The sequence below is a fragment of the Hemicordylus capensis genome, chromosome 8 (genome assembly GCF_027244095.1).
Source record: "Hemicordylus capensis ecotype Gifberg chromosome 8, rHemCap1.1.pri, whole genome shotgun sequence".
Lineage (NCBI taxonomy): Eukaryota > Metazoa > Chordata > Lepidosauria > Squamata > Cordylidae > Hemicordylus > Hemicordylus capensis.
Window position 1 is genome coordinate 4,065,289 of NC_069664.1, and position 22,698 is coordinate 4,087,986.

Below are 22,698 nucleotides of genomic sequence, written 5' to 3' on the forward strand. Positions count from 1 at the left end.
TGCACTCCTTCCCTCCTAGGACGGAAACCAGGGCAAAGCGAAGAGACCCTGTTCTGTGGTGCAAGACAGGACTGCAACTGTAAGTGTACTCCACTGAATTGCCTATGCATATAGAAGTTGGGGGCAGGAAGATGGGTAGGATGAAGGATTCATTGTGGAATCAGAAAACTGAGTGGGAGGACATGGCTTGGAAAGGACTGCACCCATTGGAGTGGTAGCAAGCATGACTGGTCCCCCTTAGTTAAGCAGAGTCCACCCTGGTTGCACTGAATGGGAGACTAGAAGTGTGAGCACTGGAAGATATTCCCCTCAGGGGATGGAGCTGCTCTGGGAAGAGCAGAAGGTTCCAAGTTCCCTCCCTGGCAGCATCTCCAAGACAGGGCTGAAAGAGATTCCTGCCTGCAACCTGCCTCTACAAGTCTGTGTAGACAATTCTGAGCTAGATAGACCAATGGTCTGTCTCCGTATACAGCAGCTTCCTTTGTTCCTAACTGGCAGGAGTTATCCTCAGAGGATCTTGGGAAAGGCTCAAATTTATAAGACCCAGCTTGATTGGAGCAAGTGGGAATGGCAGATGCTCTTCTACACTGCGGGAGAAAGAACTCTGCTCTGACTGCCAGTTGCCTTGGGGCTGCAGAAGTGAGAGGAAGGATGACACTAAGGGATACTGGGTATCTGCACCAGAACTATCCAAGTACAAGTAACTTTATTACGATCGTAGATCAGACAGAAACTATCCAAGCAAGAACTCCAGTAGGGGAAGACTGCCTTGGCCCCAACCGAGTAGAAAGGCCCCTTAACTTTGTTCCAGCACTCTCAAATGGATCCCTGCCCTATCTTTTCCCTCCCCTCCTCCTGGGCATCCTGGTCTTACAAAACCAAGTTTGTAAACCAGAGGGCAGGGCCAGTTTCTCATTTTCTGATGGATGTGAGCCACTTTGGGAGACACTACTGGTCAGAAAAGCAGGATGGACACATATAATAAAATAAACGGAAGAGCTTGGAATCTTTCTCAGAAGAAGTGGGGAATAAGGACAAGGTAGGGGCTGAACGGAAGAGACCAAACAGCAGAGCTGCTTAGGTAACATACAAGTTCCACCTAAGAGTCACACTCCATTCAGGCTCCTCTAAATTTTACTACTCATCAAGCTTTCTAACAGGAAGAGAAATGGGTTTAAATCTGTACTTATCAGCCTCTCAGGAAGGATCGAATCAAAAAGGGAAGCCGGACGTTGTGCACCTGCTCAGCAAGGGCCTCCATGGGCGTGATGTAGACACAGCGGCCTTCAGAATTCTGTAGCAGCATCCTTAAGATGGCAAACTCTGCACAGATGGTCTTTCCGCTGCCTGTGGGTGCTCCCACAAACACATTTTCGTCGCTGTTGTAGACAGTGTTGAACACTAGACAAGAAAGCCAGAGGAAACACTGAAAGGGCAGCCAGGCAGCCACAAGAACCGAAGCACAAGCGCATCCTTAGCATTATGGAAGAGGAGAGGCATTTGTAGGCATGCCACAATTACATGTCAGGCTCTAAAGTGATGCTCATGAGACTGCTGGCCTCAGTCCCCTGGGAACAAGATGCAGCTTCTGTCAACTGATTGCGATATTATTATTTATTCGATTTCTATACCGCCCTTCCAAAAATGGCTCAGGGTGGTTTACACAGAGAAATAATACATAAATAAGATGGCTCCCTGTCCCCAAAAGGTTCACAATCTAAAAAGAAGCATAAGATAGTCACCAGCAACAGTCACTGGAGGTCCTGTGCTGGGAGTGGATAGGGACAGTTACTCTCCCCCTGCTCAATAAAGAGAATCACCATGTTGAAAGGTGTTTCTATGCCAAGTTAGCAGGGCTGTCTTATGGACAAGGTTATATACAACTTTATCTTCTGTACAGATGTCCCTTGTAAGACAGGAGGCTCATTCTCATGGTTCGAACTAGGGTAAGAGAAGCTTCCTACTCACCTTCTGGCGCTGTCATCTGTGGATTGTGCAAGAGTTAAAAACAGGGCAGGAAGCAGGGAGCTTGATCAGGGGGACCCAATCTGGGCAGGGTGTGCTTGCCCCACCCAACTGGGGCTTAATGAACAATCAAGCTCTCCACTTCCAACCTTGTTTTTTTAACTCGGACATGACCAGAAAATGAGAAAACAAGCAGCTCCCAAACTTGGGTAGCCAGCTTCTAATCGCGAGAACCAGCTGACTGAATAAATATTGCTTGGTAACACTGGCTGGGCAGCCTTTCCATTCTGCTCCAACTCCGCCCCAGAAGATAGTCCCATTTCCAAGGCATCGACTTCCAAGCCCACACCCCAGTGACTTGATTCCCCTGCGCTGCCCACCTTGGGTCTGGATTGGGTTGAAGAAGGGAAATTTGTCTTGGTAGAGACTCTCGAAGGCGCTGTTCCGCAAGGCAGAGACAGGCAGCGGCTGCAGATCCAGCAGCTCAGTTGGTGGAGGGTACTTTTCCGGGAGAATCAAGTGCCGGAAGGACACGGGCAGCTGCGTCTCGCAGGCTGGAACGATCAAGCACATAAATACAAATGAGATGAGGGCAGAGAATCTGGATTTGTTCTCTAGGAGAAGCAGGGGTCCTTACCAGCATGTGGGACCCTTGGCCTACCCCTGGAGCAAGACACCCTCCTTCCTTCCACCTCACTTTTCAGATCCTGACTGCAGGCACCTGTATGTTTGTATGTGATGGCTGTTAAATACTGTCCTGGACAGCTGATAGTACTGTTTGCAACTGCAGGATTTTATAACAATTTTAAAAAAATAAATAAATCCCAATTTCAAAAATAAGAATGTGAATCTTTCTCTGTGTGCTTGGAGAAAAACATTGGTGCTGTAGCAAGAGGCTACTGCAGGGGTTCTCAAACTTAGGTTCCTAGATGTAGTTGGACTACAACTCCCATCATCCTCAGCCACAATGGCCTCATGAGGCTGGGGAGGATGCTAGTCCCAACAACATCTGGGATCTCCAGGCTGAGAAACCCTGGGCTATGGGACAGCCATATTTTCCCCAGCATAAATTATACATCAGGGCAAACAAGGACAGGAGCTGTTATACAGCTACGTGCAAAGAGTGCAGTGGTGGTGACTCAATTCCCTACTGGGGCAAAGGAAGCCCAAGGGAAAGGAGGAGGAGGAGAGATGGAAGAAACAGCACCGGGGAACTGCAGGATCACAATTTCAGGCAGAGCTGCAAGCCAGAGATCAGCTCTGCAGAGATCAAAATGGGGCCCCCACCTAGCTGATAATATGTGATGCAGGAGATGCTGGTGGATTTCTCCCCTCTGGAGAGGAAGAGGGAGCTGAAATACAGCTATCAAAGACAAAACTGCTTGGGGCTTCCCCTCTGTGCCATGGAAAATTCCACAACAATATGTTGCCCTCAAGAGACACCCTCAACATGAGCCTGCCTGTGTATCAAGACCTGCCCTTGTCTGGGTCCCACCACTGGAGAGGAGATGGATGTTGACTGGAAGGGTGGGCCTTCTCCAGGTGTGGTGCCTTGGCTTTGGAACTCTTTGTCTAGGGATATGTGCCTTTCTTCTTTTGGGACTGGGTGAAGCCTTTCTAATTCCCCCAGGCCTTTTAGAGCTCTTTGATTTCCTTCTGTCCCTGGCTGGCCTTGCTGTGCTGTGCTGCTCCTACTGTGTTTCATTGCTCACTGTAATGCTGAGATGATGTTCTGGTATTTGAAACACTGCTGGTTAAGTATTTCTTATGCACCATGAGCCCCTGCGAGAACACAGCCTTGAGGAAGAGTGGGAGAGACAGTGAAGGAACAACCACTCATACTGTACAGCCTGCCCCAAGCCAGCCACACTGAAGCACCACTCTGCAGGGAGGGAACTCACAAAGCCAGCGGTCGGAGACCACCCGGATGAAGTACTGTGGCGGAAGGGGCTCGAAGACCGGCACAAAGAAGGTGATAAGGTGCTCGTCCTGAGCATATTTGGCCTTCAGAAGGAAGTACTCGTGATGCAGGATTACTTCACTGTCCACGTCCTCCACCAGAATCCAAAAGGCCTCCGAGGAACCATGGACCTGCCCCAGGAAAGGAGAAAATGTCACAACACTATACAGATCCAGCAAGACTCACTGGGCAAATTACAGAGGAGCGAAGCCTTCACCTTGCCCCGTGCCTCCTCACTCCCCACCCCTGCTCCATGAACTGCACTGTCCTCACATTGGCTACCTAGCACATCTTCTCCCCATCACAACCTTATCAGTAATTATTAAGGTGGCCCTCCACCGGCCCTCCTCCGCCTTTACCTTTTCGTCCCACTGGAAATCTGGGGTAATTGTCAGCTCTACTTTCAGAGTAGACCTAGTGATGGGCTGCAAGTGGACAGACAGCTCCAGTTTGGGGAACAGGTGGACGTATTTGTGGATCGTCTTCCCCATCTTTGGCATCCGGATCAGCTCCCCTGTAAAGGCACAGAATTCACAAAGTGGAGAGAAGGGAAAGTGCATGAATAAACGGAGGACAAGTGGAGGGACAAGATGTGTTGCAGCCATTCCTCATCCCCAGCAGGTTAGAATCAGGCCTGGTCATGACCGTTGCGTGATGTAGCTCAGAATTTGTTTCCCAGTCTGCACCCTCCACTGACCTATTTCGTTGTGGTTCAAGTCATAGAGTCGTTCAAAGGGGAAGTTTTTCTTCTCAATTTTCTTCACCACCTCTTCGGGCAGTTTCTTGAACTGACGAAGGGGGCACATAGACTGCCACCTATGTGAACAAGAGGACTGCAATATGAGGGTTCAGCAGGGGGTGAAGGCCTCAACTCACATCACACTGCTGGCTTTCTAGGACAGAATCTATTAGAATCCTAGATATGTCAGTTTTAACTTTGAACAGCAAGTTTCTAGCCCCTGTGCCTGCAGAAATTCTGCTGCATCAGAAGCTAGAAGCCGCAGGGACATTGGGCTCACAAGTTCTCCCCTCCACATCCTCTTTCCCTGACCAACATTTTTCTTTCCTCTCTTTTAAACAACATTTTCTTGACAAAATACACTAAATGGCTTGGTTGTTGAGCACGTGGCAACAGGGCCTTCTCAGTCATTGCTCCCAGGCTTTGAAAAGCTCTCCTGGCTGAAATCCGCTCCTCAGTCTCGATAGTTTTTAGGAAAAAAGTAAAGACGTGGCTCTTCACCCAGGCTTTTGAATGAAAATATTGTTGTTGTTTTTACTGCTGCTGCTTTGTGTTATGTATTATTATTATTTTATGGGTTACAAAATGCTTATATAGAGATTATTTTTGTATTTATATTATCTGTGCTTTTGTATTAGGTAGTCTTTATTTCTGAGATCATCTGTACCTTTGTATTTTAATTAGGCAGTTTTAATTCTATTGTAAACCGCCTTGAGATTATTTTAATGGAAAGTGGAATATAAATTGAATGAATAGATAAATTCTGCTCTCTAAGTTATGCAAAGCCTTAAGAGGCCACAGGACTCAGCCTTCCAGGCATCAAAAGGGAGAACGGCTGGCAGGTGTCAGAACCAGGAAATGTTGCTGAGATGCATCATTCTGAGATGAATGTTTCTAGGCATAATTTTCTCCAGCATTCAGTATTCACTGCATCTATCAGACCTCTCTCCCACGTCACTCAAGTCAACAGGGGCTCTCAAACCTGGACCCCCAGATGTTGCCGGACTACCACTCCCATCTTCCAGAGCCTTTGGGCCTTTGTGGCTGGGGATGAGAGGACCTGTAGTCCAACAAAATATGGGGATCCAAGTCTGAGATCCCATGGGCTCCATAACAGGCTGGAACCCTTAGAGCCCTCCAGGACGTAACAATTATGGGCATGCTCTGGAACCAGTACATACATTCGCTTGTCAATCATCTTGCAGAGGTTCAAAGTCTTGTCGGTGAGTTGTGCCCAACCACGGTTGAGGACAATCTCAAAGATCGCACGCATGAGTCGCCCAGCGGACTGGAAGGGAGACAAAGGAAGAGGGGGGTGTTGGTGGGAGCAGGGTGCAGGCATCTGGCGCGTGAAGATTTTGCACACCGAGGCAAGTGAAGCACCCGAGTGAGCAGAAAGTTCTCTCTGAAGTGTCCCTCACCTGCGTCACGTAGACCATGTCTGCCATGAGAGCAAAGCCTTCCAGTTTCAGCTGGGAGATAAATGCCTGGAGAAGCACATTGATCTGAGAGAGGGAGAAGAAGGAGGGGGGGGTCATTTTCTTCCCAAACAACAGCTTCTCCCCTAGGGGGGGGTCAGACAGGAGAAACGAACACCCAGGTATGGTGCTGCACTGCTGTTATTAGGACAGTATTTGCACACAAGAAGTAGATGTTGGGATAGTTAGTGCCCTAGCATATGCCAACCAACACCTTATGCTAGCAGGCTCTTCTGAAAGAGAACACCGATTATTCCAAATCCAGCCATTAAGCCAGTCCATTCAGGCTTGGCCAACAGGCGCCAGCAATGCTACAGCCGTGACCAAGAGGGGTGAGCAGGATGGAAGCAATCAGATGGAGGAGAAGGAGGAGCAGGAGTGCAGCTCAGGTGAGGGTGGAGAGATCTTTAGGAGGGGGGGCTGTAGCAGGAGGTGAGGGGAGCAATTAGGTACTAGCGCGCAGATGCTCTGCATGGGTTAAGCTCGTTGTTTTTAAAGCCTTGAAAAAAGCACACAAGTTCATGTCTTCATCCAGAAATGAAGCTAGACCCACCTAGTTTAGATCAGGTGGCAACAAAATACAATAAGCCAATGTGGAGTAGTGGTTAGAGTGTTGGACTAGGACCATGGTGACCTGAGTTCAAATCCCTATTAGCCATGAAACGTACTGGGTGACTCCAGGCAAGTCACTTCTCTCTCAACCTAACCTCCCTCACGGGGACATCACCTGCTGCGTATATACTTGACAAGAGGGGGCCCTGGGCCACAGCTGTTGCTGAGCTGAGAGGGCAAGTGGGCCCTCTCCGTTTGGGAGACCGTTGCTACATCTTCGAGTCTCGCCACTTCGGCTAGTACTCAGGAGTCTTCCTGAAGTTTGCACAGTTCACAACATGTGGCAGACTCATCTGAAAGGAAAGCTTCTCTCTCACTTCTTCCCTCACACTCCACCATCCCAGTGATTAAATGAGGCTTGGCAGGCTAAAAGCAAAAATCCTGGCTGGCTGATCAAGCTTCTCTCTCCTAGAGACACAAGGGCAGACAAGGCACTGTGGCTCCTGCTCTGGAGCTAGACAGGGCGGAACTTGGAAGACAGTGGGGATACCCCTCCTACATGGGTTGTCTGAGCTGCTTTGCTATTGGCCCTGTCTCAGGAGCAGGCAGGAGGAGCAACCCAACCGATGGAGACACTCCTCCACTGAGGGAGAAAAACATAACAATGTCCTGCTTTGGGCTCCTTGAAGGAACAGTGGGATACTAATGGTGCAGGGAGCATTTTCCACAGGGGCACTTTCATGAAATCGAAGCATTCGCCTAGCTGTGTGAGACAAGCTCCCACTTCGGAGAAGCTGGACTGACCTTCGCACTGGGCTCCTCGATGCTCTCTTTCACTGGGATCGGGACCCGCTCAAGCAGCTTCTGCAGTTCCAGCTTCTCTTCCTACAAAGAAGAAAAGCGTTAGGAGGCAAAGACAACAACAGGAGTGTCATGTACCAGAAGAGCTCACTTACACCTGAAGCCAAGCACAAAGAGAAGCAGGCAACGCCTTCCTTAGAGACAGCCATGCTGGAACAGATCAAGATTACCTCTACAGTTTGTACAAATGTTCATCCAACATTCCAACTCCATCTTATGAATTCGTACTTTCACTGAGTTAAACGAGATTCAGCGCACCAATATGGTTGGCCCTAAATATTTGAGTGAGATTCAGTCCTTTACCATTTGGCTCAGGTATAGGCATTAGGACATTTCGAAAAAGAAAAAAACACACAAATGTTCTTCTCTGGTGAACAGAGCTACACCAACCCAACTCCATTAGATTTTCAGACGACATTCACTTGAAGTTCCTCCAAATGAGAGATTTCTGCTAAAACCACACCTGCCATGCAACAATGCATTGCCTGCCCAAATGACAGCCAGCTCACTATGAGGTATACAGGGAGAAAACCCTACTCGTGCCAGACTTATCCCTGGGCTGCGTACCTCCCGCACTGTGATGTTCTTGAACTCCGAGGACAGCGAGAAAACCCTGAAGAGTTCGATCTCGCTCAAGGTGGGCTTGAGCAGCTGGTTGTAGGTCTGCACGGTCTCATTGGTGATGTAGTAGTGGCTGGCAATGCGGCCCAGCTCAGTCACCTGGGGAGGGAGGGGGAGAGGATGAGGAGGGAAGATTCCTTAGCCATCACTTCTGGCTAAGGAAATTTAAAGGACAAGCCAGGTCTGCAGAGAGAAGCAAAATCCCGAATCTCTCAAGCCGTGCCCACCATAACCGTCTTTAGCGGTTAAGCGGTACAGTAACAGGGCAAAGGACTATTTCAGGACTGTGGACAGCCCAGTCTGTATATTGCATATAGTCAATCAATGGATGAGGCCCAAGGAAATAGTCCAGCATCCTATTTCACACAGTGGCCCACCAGATGCCCCTGGGGAGCCCACAGGCAAGAGGGGAGGGCACGCCCTCTCTCCTGCTGTCGCTCCCCTGCAACTGGGATTGAGAGTTATCTTGCCTCTGAGGCTGGAGGCTGATAGTGTCCACTCACCTGGAAGTTCCCCGTCTTCTTGTCATATTTGACCAGATTGTTTTTGTCCAACATCAGTGCTGCAGTGTGCACCAAGTCCAGTCGGCGCTGGTCCAGCAAGAGGTCTCCTTTCAGGTCATCGTGGGATATGCCATAGAGAGTTGGGGAGCGCAGCATCCGGATGTAGAGGTAAGTATAGCCCAGCCAGTTTACAGCATCCTACAGCACACAAGGAACACCGTATCAGCATCGGTTTGGAAGGGGCCGCAGCTCCAGGGTAGAGCATCTGCTTTGCATGTCAAACAGGGACACCCAACCATTGGTTCCCAGATGTTGGACTACAACTCCCATCATCCCCAGCCACTGCACCATGTGGGGGTGGGGCCGGCACTCCTTTTTAAATGCAGTTTGGGGGGTGGCAGCGTACCTCCCTGCTGCCCCTGCCCCCACAGCAGCACATCCCTGCTGCAGACCTAGTAACTTATATTTCATTTATGTATTTATTTCATTTAACGTATTTCTATATCACCCAAAATGCAAATTCTCTGGGCGGTTTACAAGACAATAAAAGATTAAAGCATTTCAACCATTAAAATTTAAAAAGTTAAAACTATTAAAACACACTTCAACACATTTATATCTGCTACCAAAGTCTCTAGGCAGTTTACAACAAAACAAAAATTTAACATATATAAAATTGAAGTTAAAACAATCAATAAAATTCAGCTAAGAAATTTCTACTAAAAAGCTTGGCTGAAGAGATGTGTTGGCTAGAAAAACCTTTTAGATTAGAATCAAAATGGATGAGACATTAAATTCTCTCAAACTCTCTGCCCACACACCCTGCCCCGATGCCATTTTTCCTGATGAAAATGGCCTCTTCTAAGCTGCTGCTTGAGCTGGAAGAACAACAGCATATAGACACTAACACCAGCTTTCCTCTCAGGGCCAAGAGCAAGGTAAGGACACCCCTCAGCCCCGGCAACCAGTTCTGATCTGGATTGGCACACCAACTGCTTTTTTTAAAAAATCCAAAAGCAGAAATGTGATCATGCCTTTAATGTTGGGTCTGGTTTAATTTTTAAAAGCAGATATGTTTCGACAAACTCAACTCTGTGCCCAATATCAGATTTTGCTCTTCGGGACTATACAAAGCTCCATGGACTGCACTGGGTACGGAAACCAGATGCCCATCGGCGTGTTTCTCTCTTCCTTTGTCTCTTGAATGCACACAAGCCGCCCACAGAGTATTTCTGCGCCAAGACACTAGGAAGGAGGTCCCCAGGGACAGAGACAGGGAGTTCTTCTCCTCACCTTTGCATTCTGTACATTGCCCAAGACGACCTCTGCGTTCAGCATGTCTGGGAGCTTGGCCACCATTTGGCTTTCGATGGGAAGCTGCTGGTTGAGCAGCGAGAGGTAATACTGCAGCTCGCCGTGGGAAGTGATGAGGATGCCCTCGCCCTTGGTGTCATACTGGGGTCTCCCAGCACGGCCCAGCATCTGGAACAAAACAAGGTTCAAGATATTCAAGCAAGGCCCAACAGGACACGGAGTCTTCACTAGGCTGACTCACTAGGTCTCATGAGAAGGCTACGGCCCCGTGCAAAGCTATGCTCCGCCAGCATAGCATAGTAGTTAAAAGTGTTGGACTAGGACCAGGAAGACCCGAGTTCAAATCCCCATTCAGCCATGAAGCTTGCTGGGTGACTCTGGGACAGTCATGTATCTCTCAGCCTAACCTATCTCACAGAGTTATTGTAAAGATAAACATAACCACTCTGGGCTCCTTGGAGGAAGAGTAAGATATGAATATAAATATAAATGAATAAGAATACACACATAGATTTAAATATTACAATTATAGGACAGGCTACTCCAGTCATTGGCTTACATCCAGACTAAGTTACTCGTGAGTACTCCCACTGAAATTAATGGGACAAGCTGACTTGTCCTATCAATTTCAATGGAAGTACTCCGTGCTAATGTTCTGAAGCCTGTCAGTCAGGCTGAGGGGAGGGACAGGCTGAGCTTCAGCACATAACCAGTCAATCAGGAGCACAGGAGGAGGGTCTTCACTGGCCTCCCTCCCCTTCTGCAGGGAACACAGAACTGGGGGCACATCAGCTTCAAGCCAGCAGCCTTCAGAAGGGAAACAAACGGTGTGGCTGCAGTGTAGGGATGCGCACGAATCTCGCTTCGTGCACAGATTCGAAGCACAACTATTTACCTGCAAGATGTCCAGAGCCCCCAGCTCAGTCCAACGGCCCTTTTCCGGGCTGTAAACCTGCGTCCCTTTGATGATGACAGTGTGAGCGGGGAGGTTAACACCCCAGGCCAAGGTTGCTGTGGAGACCAGAACCTGTAAGGGAATCATTTTGAAGAGCTGAAAAGATCATTTTCTCTGTCCCAAAGAAAAGAATAGCAGGAGCATATGGACAAAGAAAGCCAGCATGGACAAAGAAAGAAAGATGAATGGCCCCCCTCCATCAATAAATGCTCCTCAAACTAAGCTAAGGATTGGTTCAAAAGTGATGCTGCAACTGCTGGAACAGTGACCACTTCAAGAGTGTTTGGAAAGCTCTCTGTGACAAATCTGACAAAATCCTGTTTGCTCATTTCCTAGCTGGGTTCAGGCTGCCTTAGCACCCAAGCTTCCCCATGAAGAGCAAAACCTTTGCCTACAGCAGTCAGTGAACACTAGCTTAAGATGAAGCTAACAACTTACTGCATACAAAATAGAATGTGATATGGTAACTGTAATTCCAATCAATAGATCATCTGTGAACAACAACAGAAACCCAGTGCATAACTGTTTCGGAGTCTTTATCAAGAAGCAAATATCTTCAATAAGCGTAGTAACATGAAAAACTTTGAATGCACGTAGTGAAACATCACCAAGCAGAACATTTTTTCTTCTGCAGCAATGTATCTCATCAGATAGATCAAAATAATACTCAGATATTGTTGGATGTGAGCAAATAGCTTCCAATTCAAAGCCATAGGAGTAACATGTTACCAGTCTCTTTTGCAAGCTGACCCTCACTTCTGACAAGTCTGAGTGTCTCAAACATGATCAAAGCAAAGAGTCCTGGCATCACCTGGATATGCTTGTCTGCAAACAGGTCTTCCACCAACGTCCGGTCCACCCGGGTCATGCCAGCATGGTGAATGGCAAAACCGTAGGGCAGCAAGTCCTTCAGCTCCAAGTTCTGCAAATGAGAAAGCAACACTGCAGGACAAAGACTACAGGTGAATGTTCTTCCTAGCTCAGCAGGCTAAGTGGCGAATTCCCTGGAGGGAAAACCCCACCACCACCAAAAAGAAAAGGAAAAAAGGAGATCATTTATGAGTTACCTTGCACTGCTCAGCTTCTGTCCTGAGGACTTCAGTGGAGGCAGAGCCCTCTCGCAAGAAGAGGCCCAGGGTGTCTTTCTCAAGACACATGTCCCTGATGGCTCGGGCTGTTTTCCCCGTCTCCTTCCTCGAGTGGACAAACACCAGCACCTGGGTTTAGATATCACAAAGCAAAACTATTTTCTCAGGCATCACCATGATTAGGAAACACCTTCACTCCAAATCAAAGAGGGGAACAGGGGACCTTGCTGTGTCTGTGTGTGTGTGTGTGTGTGTGTGTTTAATGGTGGTTTTAAAAAGCAAGTATCAGTGAGATCACACTATAAAACTGTACTCCAAAAATGACAAGCAAATAACACCTGATACAAGACTCTCCTCTAATACTAGCTTCCTGGCAGCTGCAGCCTGCTCTTTAGAAACATGGGAAGCTGCCTGATACAGAGTCAGACCAATGGTCCATCCAACTCAGTTTTGTCTACCGACCGGCAGTGACTCTCCAAGGCAGTTTTCCTAGCCCTACCCTGGAGGAATTGACACTGGAACCTTCTGCATCCAAGGCAGATACTCCACCACTGAGCTACGGCCCCATCTCCCAAGGTGGCCTACATGAGTGTCCCATCCAGGCACTGACCACACCAGGTCCTGCTTAGCTTCAGCAAGGTGGCTATATCATGTACCCTTGGAGCACTGCTCTGGGACCCAAATTAGTGTCCACGTAATGAAGACCATGCACACTCCACAAAGGCACTGTGAAGACAATTTGTTACACTGCTAAGCTAAGAATTCCTCAAGGGAAGGATGTCTAGAATCAGCTGAGAGGGAGCACATAGTATGTCTGGAGAATTTCAAGCATGTAGGAACATGCATTCAAGAAGTAGGCGCATGCAAGTACTTGTCCTTACCTATTCCCCAGTTGTGCTTCTAGAAATTGCACATCTCTTGGTAGTATCCTCCAGCACAAAGAAAAAAAGAGAGTGTCTTGGAAAGAAGAGAGTCCTACCTGATTTTTCCCAGCATGCTCCATGATTTTCTCATACACAATCTCATTCATGATCTGGAAGCGCTTAATGGCTTTCTTCTCAGTGATGCCCACATACGTCTGCTCCAGTGGCACTGGGCGGAAGCTGGAAGAGTGGACAGGCATTGCATAAGAGATGGGAGCATTAGTTCCCTTACCGTGAAGGATTCTTCTGGCTGCTGGAGTCAAGGACATCTCTATGGGTTCTCTCCCTCACGTGCTCCTAGGCAGGACTACGTTAGTTAGCTAGAAAAAATCAGAAACCTACTAGAGCCTGAGAGGGAATGCATCAGAGGTACGCAGTCAAGAAGCTGGGATTGGCTGTGGTTTCCTGGCATGCAAAAACATTCCAGGATTACAGTCCCAGCCTCACCTGCCTGACAGTATCATTTTCAAATGCCATAAGGCAGGGGCTCTCAAAATTGAGTCCCCAGTTGGGACTCGACCTCCCATCATCCTCAGCCATCATCATTCTTTATTGCGGTCATAGACCAATACTTAGTAAAACATACATACTTGCGAGAAACTCAGCATAATAAATCACACTGATTAAACGCAATATTAACAGGTTAGAATTAAGGCAGATGTGGTGAAGTCCAGAGAGACCTTGCTGATAGCCAAAGGGAGCAGAGCACCCTCCATTACAATCATAAAACAAAAATCATGGAAAAGAGAAAGCAAAACATTATTGGAAACTCATCCTCAGCCATAAGGAATTGCCCATCAGTTTTTTTACTGTCCCTCAAGGAGGCTCTTCCTGCAAAACGCCACCCCAGTGCACCTGCCCCCATACCTGTTGTCAAAGTAGAACAAGCCCTTGGAAGGCTCAACTCTCAGGAACGTGGCCACGTCCTCGTAGTTTGGGAGGGTGGCGCTCAGCCCAATCAGCCGCACGTCCTCCTGGGTCATCTCAATGTTGCGGATGGTCCTGGCCACCAAGGCCTCCAGAACGGGGCCCCGATCGTCATGCAGAAGGTGGATCTCATCCTGTAGGAAGATTGGCCACACGGCACAGTGAAAACAGAGGAAGGCAGAGGGGCACAGGCCTGCTTCACACTGTTCCAAAGGAGCCCGGGAACACACGCATCTCAGCGTTCCTGCAGCCAACAAGTCTCTAGCCACATCCACGTGGCAGAAACACAGAACTCTGTGGCACCACAAGGCTTGCAGGGTAACTCACCAAGACAATAAGGCGCACCAGCTGGGTGTAGGTGCGCTCTCCTCCTTTACGGGTGATGATGTCCCACTTCTCTGGGGTACAAACAATGATCTGAGTGGCATTTATTTCTTCCTTACACAACTGGTGGTCCCCAGTCAGTTCAGCCACAGTGATGCCGTAAGTGGCCAAGCGCTATGGGGAAGATTAGAAAAATTAATTGCACACTGTTGAGCACCTATAGAGCATTTCCAAGCACTGAAAGTGTTTCATGTACATTATCTTGTGATCAGTGTTCCCTGTAACAGGGACGCCAAGATATTGACTACAACACCCATCATCCCCAGCTGCAAAAGCCTTTGGCTGGGGATGATGGGAGCTGTAGTCAACATCTGGGAATGAATCGTTGGCACTCACCTGAATGGTCATTCTCCTCAGAAGTATGGATGGCATCCGAAAGGCATGATGGCATGATGGGTTGTCACGACCTCCTGCTCCAAGACAGGGCCAATCAGAGAGCTTTTCCTCCTGTAGCAGGAGGGAGGGGCAATCCCCTCAGGCTTCAGTCTATTGCTAGCTCTCCGATGCTCCGGCTAGAGAAAAAACAGTCGCAGAGAAAGAACCAAGCAGAATGGAACAACAAGTAAAGTAGAACTTTAGAAGAAAACGAGCTGTGAACTGTCTTTGCGGAAAAACCCCACCCACGGGATGAGACATACAACGCGGAAGAATAGAGCCTCCCCACACCTATATAGGGAACAGAAAGGTGGATAAGCTGGAAAACAACAGAAGCAGAAACGAACGGTCGGGCGGGTCGGATGCCATCCATACTTCTGAGGAGAATGACCATTCAGGTGAGTGCCAACGATTCATTCTCCCTCAGAAGAGGATGGCATCCGAAAGGCATGATGGGACATACCATAGCTGCTAGAGACAGAGGGTGGGAACCGTGAGTCTGGGTCTATGTTGGGACCACCCGCTGGAGAACCCGTCTGCCGAAGGAAGCGTCGGCAGAGGCCCAGTCATGAATCTTATAGAATTTTACGAAAGTGGAAAGGGAAGCCCACGTGGCCGCTCTGCAGATGTCAGCCAGCGGGGCCCTGGTAGCCAGGGCCGCGGAGGATGCGGCACTACGTGTGGAATGGGCGGTAATGCCATCCGGCTCCGCCACCTTGGCAGATGCGTAAGCTAGGCGGATGCACTGGCAGATCCATCGTGCCAACGTGGAGGATGACACCTTTTTTCCCAGTGAGCAGTCCCTGAAGGAGACAAACAGGGAATCGGAGACTCGAAAGGCTTTCGTCCGACGCAAGTAAATTCTGAGTGCTCTCCTGACGTCAAGCGTATGCCATTCCTTTTCCTTAGGGGTCGAAGGTTTAGGGCAGAAGGAAGGTAAGACCAGTTCCTGGGACCTATGGAAAATTGAATTGACCTTGGGCAGGTAGGTGGGGTCGGTGCGCAGCACCACATAATCAGGGTAAACCAAGCACAGCTCCTTTCTGGCCGATAAAGCCCCTAAGTCCGACACCCGCCGGGCCGAGGTGATGGCCACCAGAAAAATGACCTTGAGGGTGAGTAGCCGCAAAGAAATGGAGCGTAAAGGCTCAAAGGGGGGGCTTGACTAGTGTCCGAAGGACCAGGTTGAGGTCCCAGGTGGGGAAACGATGGATAGGGGGAGGCCTGAGAGACGCCGCCCCCTTGAGGAACCTTTTAATATGAGGGTGTGCCGATAAGGGAGGCGCTCCGGGCACCTGGAGGGTACTGGAGATGGAGAACATCTGCCGCTTGAGAGTGGCCGGCATAAGCCCTTTGTCCAGCCCAGCTTGAAGGAACCCCAGGACTTGGCCGACTGAGGCGGACTTGGGACTGGACCCTACGGAAACACACCAAGCAGAAAATGCCCGCCAGGTGGACTGGTACACCCTAAGGGTGGACGGGCGTTTGGAGGCTAGAATGGTTTCCTGGACAGCAGGAGAGTAACCACAGGCCACTAGCGCGCCCCGCTCAACCTCCATGCGTGGAGGTTCAGCCACTGGGGATCCGGGTGGAACAGCGGCCCCTGCCGCAAAAGATGTGGATGGCAACCCAGGGGCAGAGGGGGAGCCAGCGACAGGGAGACCAGATCTGAAAACCACGGCCGACGTGGCCACCGTGGGGCTACCAGGATAACTTCCGCCCGGTATTGCCGGACCAGTCTGACTGTTTGTGGAAGTATGGCCGGGGGTGGAAATGCATAAAGCAGGCCCGGTGGCCATGAGGACACTAGGGCGTCCGTTCCCTCGGCCCCTGGCGCCGGGTATCTGGTGAAGAACCTGGACACCTTGGAGTTCCCTGGCGTGGCGAAGAGATCCACCAGGGGGGGCCCGAACTTCTCCGTGATGGAGCGGAACACCTGATCGTCCAGGGCCCACTCTGCCTGATCCAGCCGTGTCCGGCTCAGCCAGTCTGCTACCGTGTTGGACACGCCGCTGACATGCACTGCCTCCAAGGATGTTAGATTCTTTTCCGCCCAGTGCAGAAGCAGTGAGGCTTCGTGCATCAGCGGCCATGCCCGCGTTCCCCCCTGCCTGTTGATATGAGCCTTGGCCGTTTCGCTGTCGGTCCTCACTAAAACGTGGGACCCGCAAATCAATGGGAGAAACTGAACTAGAGCATACCGGACCGCTCTGAGTTCCAACCAGTTTATGGACTGGACCCGTTCGGACGGAGACCACAGGCCCTGCGCCACTTGGTTCTGGCAATGTCCCCCCCAGCCTTGGAGGCTGGCGTCTGTGGTGACCAGAACGCGTTGCACTGGCAAGAAGGAGACGCCCTTGGTCAGAGCCGGCGACAGCCACCAGTCCAGTGATTTCCTGACCTGAGGGGTCAGAGGAACCCTCCGCCGGGACTGGGCAGACACTAGGTCCTGAAGTGGCAGGAGCAGCCATTGAAGCGGGCGTGAGTGGAGGCGAGCCCACGGGACTATGCCTATGGTCGAGACCATCATCCCCTGTAGTTGACTCAGGGACAGCACATCCAGATGGCTGCGTCGGCGGGCCCTTTGACACAACGCAGACAACCTTTGTCGCCTCTCCAGTGACAGGGATGCAGTGCCCTTTACGGAGTCTATGACCGCTCCGAGGTGAAGGATTTGGTTCTGGGGGGATAGGGAGCTTTTCTGACGGTTCACGAGGAACCCGTGTGCCCGAAGGACCACTAAGGTCTCTTCCACGTCCCTCAAGGCCTTCTGGTGAGATGGGGATCTGATCAACAGATCGTCCAGATAAGGATATAAGTGAATCCCCTTGGCTCTCAAGTGCGCCACGAGTGCCACCATGATCTTGGTGAACACGCGTGGCGCAGTCGAGAGGCCAAAGGGAAGGGCCCGGTATTGAAAGTGTGCTCCTGCATACGCAAACCGGAGGAACCTCCTGTCCTGGGGGTGGATTGGGACGTGGAGATAGGCCTCCTTTAGGTCCACTGAGGACAGGAAGTCGCCTCCCTGGAGCGCTAACAAGATGGAGCGAAGGGTTTCCATCCGGAAACGCTTCGTGCGGAGGAATCGGTTCACATACTTCAAGTCGAGTATTGCTCTCCACTCTCCATTCCTTTTTGGCACCAGAAAAAGAATGGAGTAAACGCCATACCCAACTTCCTCCAGGGGAACCGGCTCGATGGCCTTGATGTCTGACAGGTGGCGTATGGCAGACATCATCTGCGTATGCTTGCCCTGCTTGTTGGTTTGCGGGGACAGTAGAAAACGGTCGAGGGGCTGAGAGTGGAAGTCCAGGCTGTAGCCCTGGGCCACAGTCCTCAGAACCCAGACATCCGAACAAATCCTCGCCCAAGCCTGGGCGAAGAACTGCAATCTGCCTCCCACCTGGCATTCCAGAAGACCGTCATTGAGTTGCTGGCCGTTTGAAGCCAGACTTCTGCTGCATAGGCTGACGATATCTGGACTGGGCGGCGTCTCTGAAGGCGCCCTGTGGTCGCTTCCAGGAGTTGAACCTGTCCTGTTTTTCCTGCCGGGGACGAAAGGACGACCGGAAGCCCCTGTATGAAGAGAAGGTAGGTGAGAAATGTTTACCTCCCTGGCGTTGCACTGACGACGGCATCGCCTTTTTCTTGTCCTTGCCTTCGACTAAGACAGGCTCCAGGACTTCCCCAAAAAGCTTGCCTCCCTTGAACGCCGACGTGGCTAAATTGGACCTGGACTTCTGGTCAACGCGCCAATTCTTGAGCCATAATTGGCGCCTGACTGTCACGTCGGAGGCCAGTGCCCTAGCGGACAGTTGGGCAGCGTCCAGTGAACTGTCGGCCATGAAGGCCGACGCCTTAAATAACTTATTGAGGCCCTGCCGGAGAGGCAGCAGCTCAGGGGGAACCAAGGGCAGAAGCTCCTTAATCCAGAGCACTGAAGCTCTTGCGAATATGGAATTAGCCATGCAGGCCCGCATAGCGAGCGAAGAAGCCTCATGGGACCTCCGCAAGGCGGCGTCACACTTTTTGTCGTCATGGTTACGCAAAACTTCCTCCCCATCTCTGGGCAAAACAGCGCCAGTCACTAGAGCCGCCACTTCCGCATCTACAGGCGGGACCTGAAGTTTGTCCATCACCACCTTGGTGGTTGTATAAAGGCGCTTAATCCCCGGGGGAGGGCCCTTGCTTTCAGTGGGACGGTCCCACTCCGAGTGGATTATATCCAGAAAAAGCTGAGGGCAGGGCACCACTACCTCAGGTGCCTTTAAAGAAGGTAGGACCGCGGGGTCCCCCTCAGGGATAGTGTCCGGGGGACAAGGCACCACACCCCCCAACCGTAATGTTTTCCGCGCCTTGTGGAGTAGCACGGGAAAATCCGAGGGCGAGAACAGGCGGTAAGGAACCTGTGGGGTAGAGACAGTGTCCCCTTCATCTCCCGAAAGCTCGCCCTCCTCTCTGTCCGAGTCTGATTCCTCCAAGGGAAAGCTTTCTGGAGGAGCAGTGCGGTTCACGGTGCCGGCTGGGCCGCACGGACTCAAGACCGGGGGCCCGAGATCGGCAGGACAGGGCAAGGCTGCGGGAGAACAGGCAGGCAAGGCTGATGGTCCGCTAGAGGGGGCCACCCCTGATCCCAAAATGGCGGCCGCGGGAACATTCCCGCTCTCTCCTACACCCAAAATGGCCGCTGCCCCTGTGCTTAAAGCGGCGGGCGCCAGAATTTGAGCGGGAAGCTGCCCCGCTAAGGAGGGAAGCAGCTTCCCGAATTCCTCCGCCACTACGCGGCGTAGAAGGGCGGCAAAGCTAGGAGGAATGTCCTCCTCAGAGACGTCGGAGGAAGCCGCGGGGCGTGAACGCTTAGCGGGCGGCCCCTGCGGCAAAGGACAAGGGGGGGAGGCAAGGGCGGGAAAAACCTGATCGGCGCCGGCAGACCGCTCCGGTTCCTCAGGACATGAGACCTCCCGTCTCCCTGTGTCGCTCGCCGTTGCGACCACAGTGGAAGTGCTGGCCAGGGCTGAGAAAGGGGCCTCAGGCCGCTTGCCTTTAGAGCTCTTCTTGCTGCTCTTTTTGTCCTTTTTCTTTTTTGAAAGACGAGACACGGGCGCGGGAGCAGTGGCCGCCGCCCACTCGTCGCAGCACCCCCCCGGCGCGACTGAATCCTCCGAGAGGGAGGGGGAAGCCCCCCCCTCGGTATGCGCTAGTTCAGAGCTCATGCCTGTCCAGCAAACTCTATCCGCTGTGGGAGACGCGCCACGAGCGGTCAGCGCAAATAGTTAGTCCTCAGATCCGACTGTAGGAGGGAGGGAATCCCGACTGGTGCAGCTCAGGATAGAAAAGCGCAGAGTCCTGACTGGTACAGCCCAGGATATTAATTCCTGACTGGCGCAGCTCAGGAGAGAAGAATAGTTCAGAAAGGCAGTGATAAGCAAGAAACTAGCCAGAGCAAGTATAACCACGACCCTGCCGGAGCGAGACAGGGCGAAGACTGAAGCCTGAGGGGATTGCCCCTCCCTCCTGCTACAGGAGGAAAAGCTCTCTGATTGGCCCTGTCTCGGAGCAGGAGGTCGTGACAACCCATCATGCCATCATGCCTTTCGGATGCCATCCTCTTCTGAGGGAGAATCTCTGTTACTGGGAACACGGCTTGTGACCCTTAATAGCTTTCCTTACTGTGTAAGGAAAGTCAGTGTTATCCTCAATATGGGGGTGGGGCCGAGAGAGGGGCTTGCCTAAGAGTACCAGAGTTCATTAATCGATGCACACCCAAGAGATCAACTAGGGTCCTCCCAATTCATAGCTCAGTCTCTTTGTTACACCAGAGCTCATTAGGTATATAGCCACTCTTTCTGGCAACTATCGGAAAGAAAGGCAAGGCACTGAGGCCCTTTTCATCCCCGCCATCCGCACGGGCCCCAAACAACATCATTCCCCTCTCTCCAACCCATCCTGGACATCTATACAATGATTTTGCTTCCGACTCTGCTCATTTTCCAATTCCTTCCCACTGTCCCTGGCCACATCACAAAGATTGTAAGCCATTCTGGCTGGGACCTCTCTCTTTATTTTTGCACGATCTCTCCTTTATTTTTGCACGATCTCTCCTTGGGCTTGGAGAGCCAAGTAAATAGATTGTATTTACACTTTGAATAGACCAGAAAGGCAGCCCAACACTAGTCCTCAAATTATGGGCATGGACCACATTTCAGTGGCAGAGCCTCTGCCTGGCATGCAGAAGGTCCCAGGTTCAGTCTCTGGCAGCATCTCCAGGTAGGGCCGGGAGAGACTCCTGCCTGAAACCTTGGAGAACTGCTGCCCGTCACCGCAGGTAGTACTGGGCTGGTACTCAGTACAAGGCAGCTTCCTGTGTTCCTAGTCTACTAGGCTGACACCATGCACGTAGATTCTTGGAAATGTACTTCAATGAAGGACAGAGAACGTTCACAGAAAGGCACTACTTCCTTCTCCATGGCCATAGGAATGCATGGGATTTCCAAAAGGCCATTCCATGGCCAATGGGAAGGAACCAGTGCTCCTTTCAGTGGACAGTCTCTGTTTTTCATCCTAGGATGCCCCAACACTAGTCCACTGTAGGACTTGCATGCATGCAGGAGGTCCCAGGCGCACTCCCTGGCAGAGCTGGGAAAGACTCCTGCCTGGAACCCTGGAGAGGAGCTGCTATCAGTCAGCGTATCCCTGAGCTAGATGGACCAACAGCCTGACTGGGTCTAAGGCTGCTCTCCAGGTCCTCTGTCATTCACCTCCACCCAACATGACACTTATACAAGCAGGACGGAGCTCCCCTCTTACCTTCCCAAAGCTGCCAACCATTTCCTGCACCAAGGACCTCATGGGCGCAATGTAGATGATTTTGAAGTCATCCACATTGATGGTTCCATCCAAGTTGATGTGCTTCCCTATCTCGCGCAGCATGCACATCAGGGCCACGTTGGTTTTTCCAGCACCCTAGGAGGCGAAGAGGCTCAGCTGTAGCCGGAAAGCCACACATCCCACACACAAGAGTTGCCCTTTCCCCCACTGCAAGCAGAGCTAAACACCCAGGGACACAGACAGAGGTACAGAAAGCTCTGTCTGCTTTGACCCCTTGGTGTGATGGGAAGGACAGTTACCGTGGGTGCACACAGAAGAAGGTTCACGTCCGTCTCCAATGCAGCACGGTAGAGTTTGCTCTGAATCCGGTTCAGTGTTTTGAACCCCTCAAACCCAGCCTGTGCATATTTGGGGAGCTTCTCCACAGGAACCAGTTGCTGAAGAGGGGGAACAGGAAAGGTTTACAAATGAGCAGCAGTTTGGCTGAGGGAGAACCACAATCCCTTGGGCAGCTTGTACAAAGCAGAGACAAGGACATATGACCCACCTCCTCTGATCCGAAGGGCTTCGGCTTCAGGGCCGGTACGTGGACCTCCTCATAGCCCTTGCGCTGCCTGCGGAAAGAGCCGTCTGGCAGCTGGCAACGCTTGTTGGCCATGAAGTGACTGCCTTGGGCAAATACCAGGTCCTCCAGGTCCAGCACTTGACGAGGGGCCAAGACCTTAAAAGGGCCGGAAGAAAACCAAGACAAGGAGTAAGTGACAGGGGGAGCTGCTCCACCTACCCACCAGCCTTCACAACATTTTAAGAAGGTGGCCCCAAATCCTCTGCAAATTAACCACCCGCGTCTTTGTTTGGAAAAGGGAGGGGTCTTCCCCCCGCTAAACCCAACCACATTTCTAACTCTGACCACGTTAGCAGGCAACCCAAGATAGGGAATCTCCTATGTTGCTGCCTTCAGCTCCTACAGCACCTAGCATAGGGATCCCTCACACACCCAGGGACCCTTGTTTCATCAACGCACCTCCCCTCCTTGGTCCAGATCCATAGTTTCGAGATCAGTGTCCATGCGGGACTGGCGGACGCGTTCCCTGCGAGAGCGTTCCTCCTGGAGGGGTGGAGACAAACTACAAGTTCAGGCTGGATTATAGTTCTCAGGGTTTGCACCAGACCCAATATATGCACTCCTTTTTGTTCTTAATAGTTTTTTCAGATAGAATGAAGA

The 22,698-nt window shown here is 51.1% G+C and overlaps 1 protein-coding gene across 1 annotated transcript in view; it reads right to left on the reverse strand.

Annotated features, from left to right (window-relative positions):
* The window catches only part of SNRNP200 (small nuclear ribonucleoprotein U5 subunit 200), a 42,288-nt gene that overhangs the window by 9,758 nt on the left and 9,832 nt on the right, over positions 1 to 22,698 (reverse strand). Inside the window, exons 10-30 of the mRNA XM_053269487.1 lie at positions 22,498 to 22,581; positions 22,021 to 22,194; positions 21,773 to 21,910; positions 21,453 to 21,608; positions 14,214 to 14,384; positions 13,827 to 14,020; positions 13,016 to 13,139; positions 12,016 to 12,165; positions 11,760 to 11,870; positions 10,889 to 11,020; positions 9,973 to 10,161; positions 8,680 to 8,877; positions 8,123 to 8,275; positions 7,499 to 7,579; positions 6,086 to 6,169; positions 5,846 to 5,952; positions 4,623 to 4,741; positions 4,285 to 4,439; positions 3,867 to 4,056; positions 2,346 to 2,519; positions 1,241 to 1,401 (exon numbers count right to left, since the gene is read on the reverse strand). Of these exons, the coding sequence (XP_053125462.1) occupies positions 1,241 to 1,401; positions 2,346 to 2,519; positions 3,867 to 4,056; positions 4,285 to 4,439; positions 4,623 to 4,741; positions 5,846 to 5,952; positions 6,086 to 6,169; positions 7,499 to 7,579; positions 8,123 to 8,275; positions 8,680 to 8,877; positions 9,973 to 10,161; positions 10,889 to 11,020; positions 11,760 to 11,870; positions 12,016 to 12,165; positions 13,016 to 13,139; positions 13,827 to 14,020; positions 14,214 to 14,384; positions 21,453 to 21,608; positions 21,773 to 21,910; positions 22,021 to 22,194; positions 22,498 to 22,581 (3,045 nt within the window). The remainder of the gene's footprint in view (positions 1 to 1,240; positions 1,402 to 2,345; positions 2,520 to 3,866; positions 4,057 to 4,284; positions 4,440 to 4,622; positions 4,742 to 5,845; positions 5,953 to 6,085; positions 6,170 to 7,498; positions 7,580 to 8,122; positions 8,276 to 8,679; positions 8,878 to 9,972; positions 10,162 to 10,888; positions 11,021 to 11,759; positions 11,871 to 12,015; positions 12,166 to 13,015; positions 13,140 to 13,826; positions 14,021 to 14,213; positions 14,385 to 21,452; positions 21,609 to 21,772; positions 21,911 to 22,020; positions 22,195 to 22,497; positions 22,582 to 22,698) is intronic.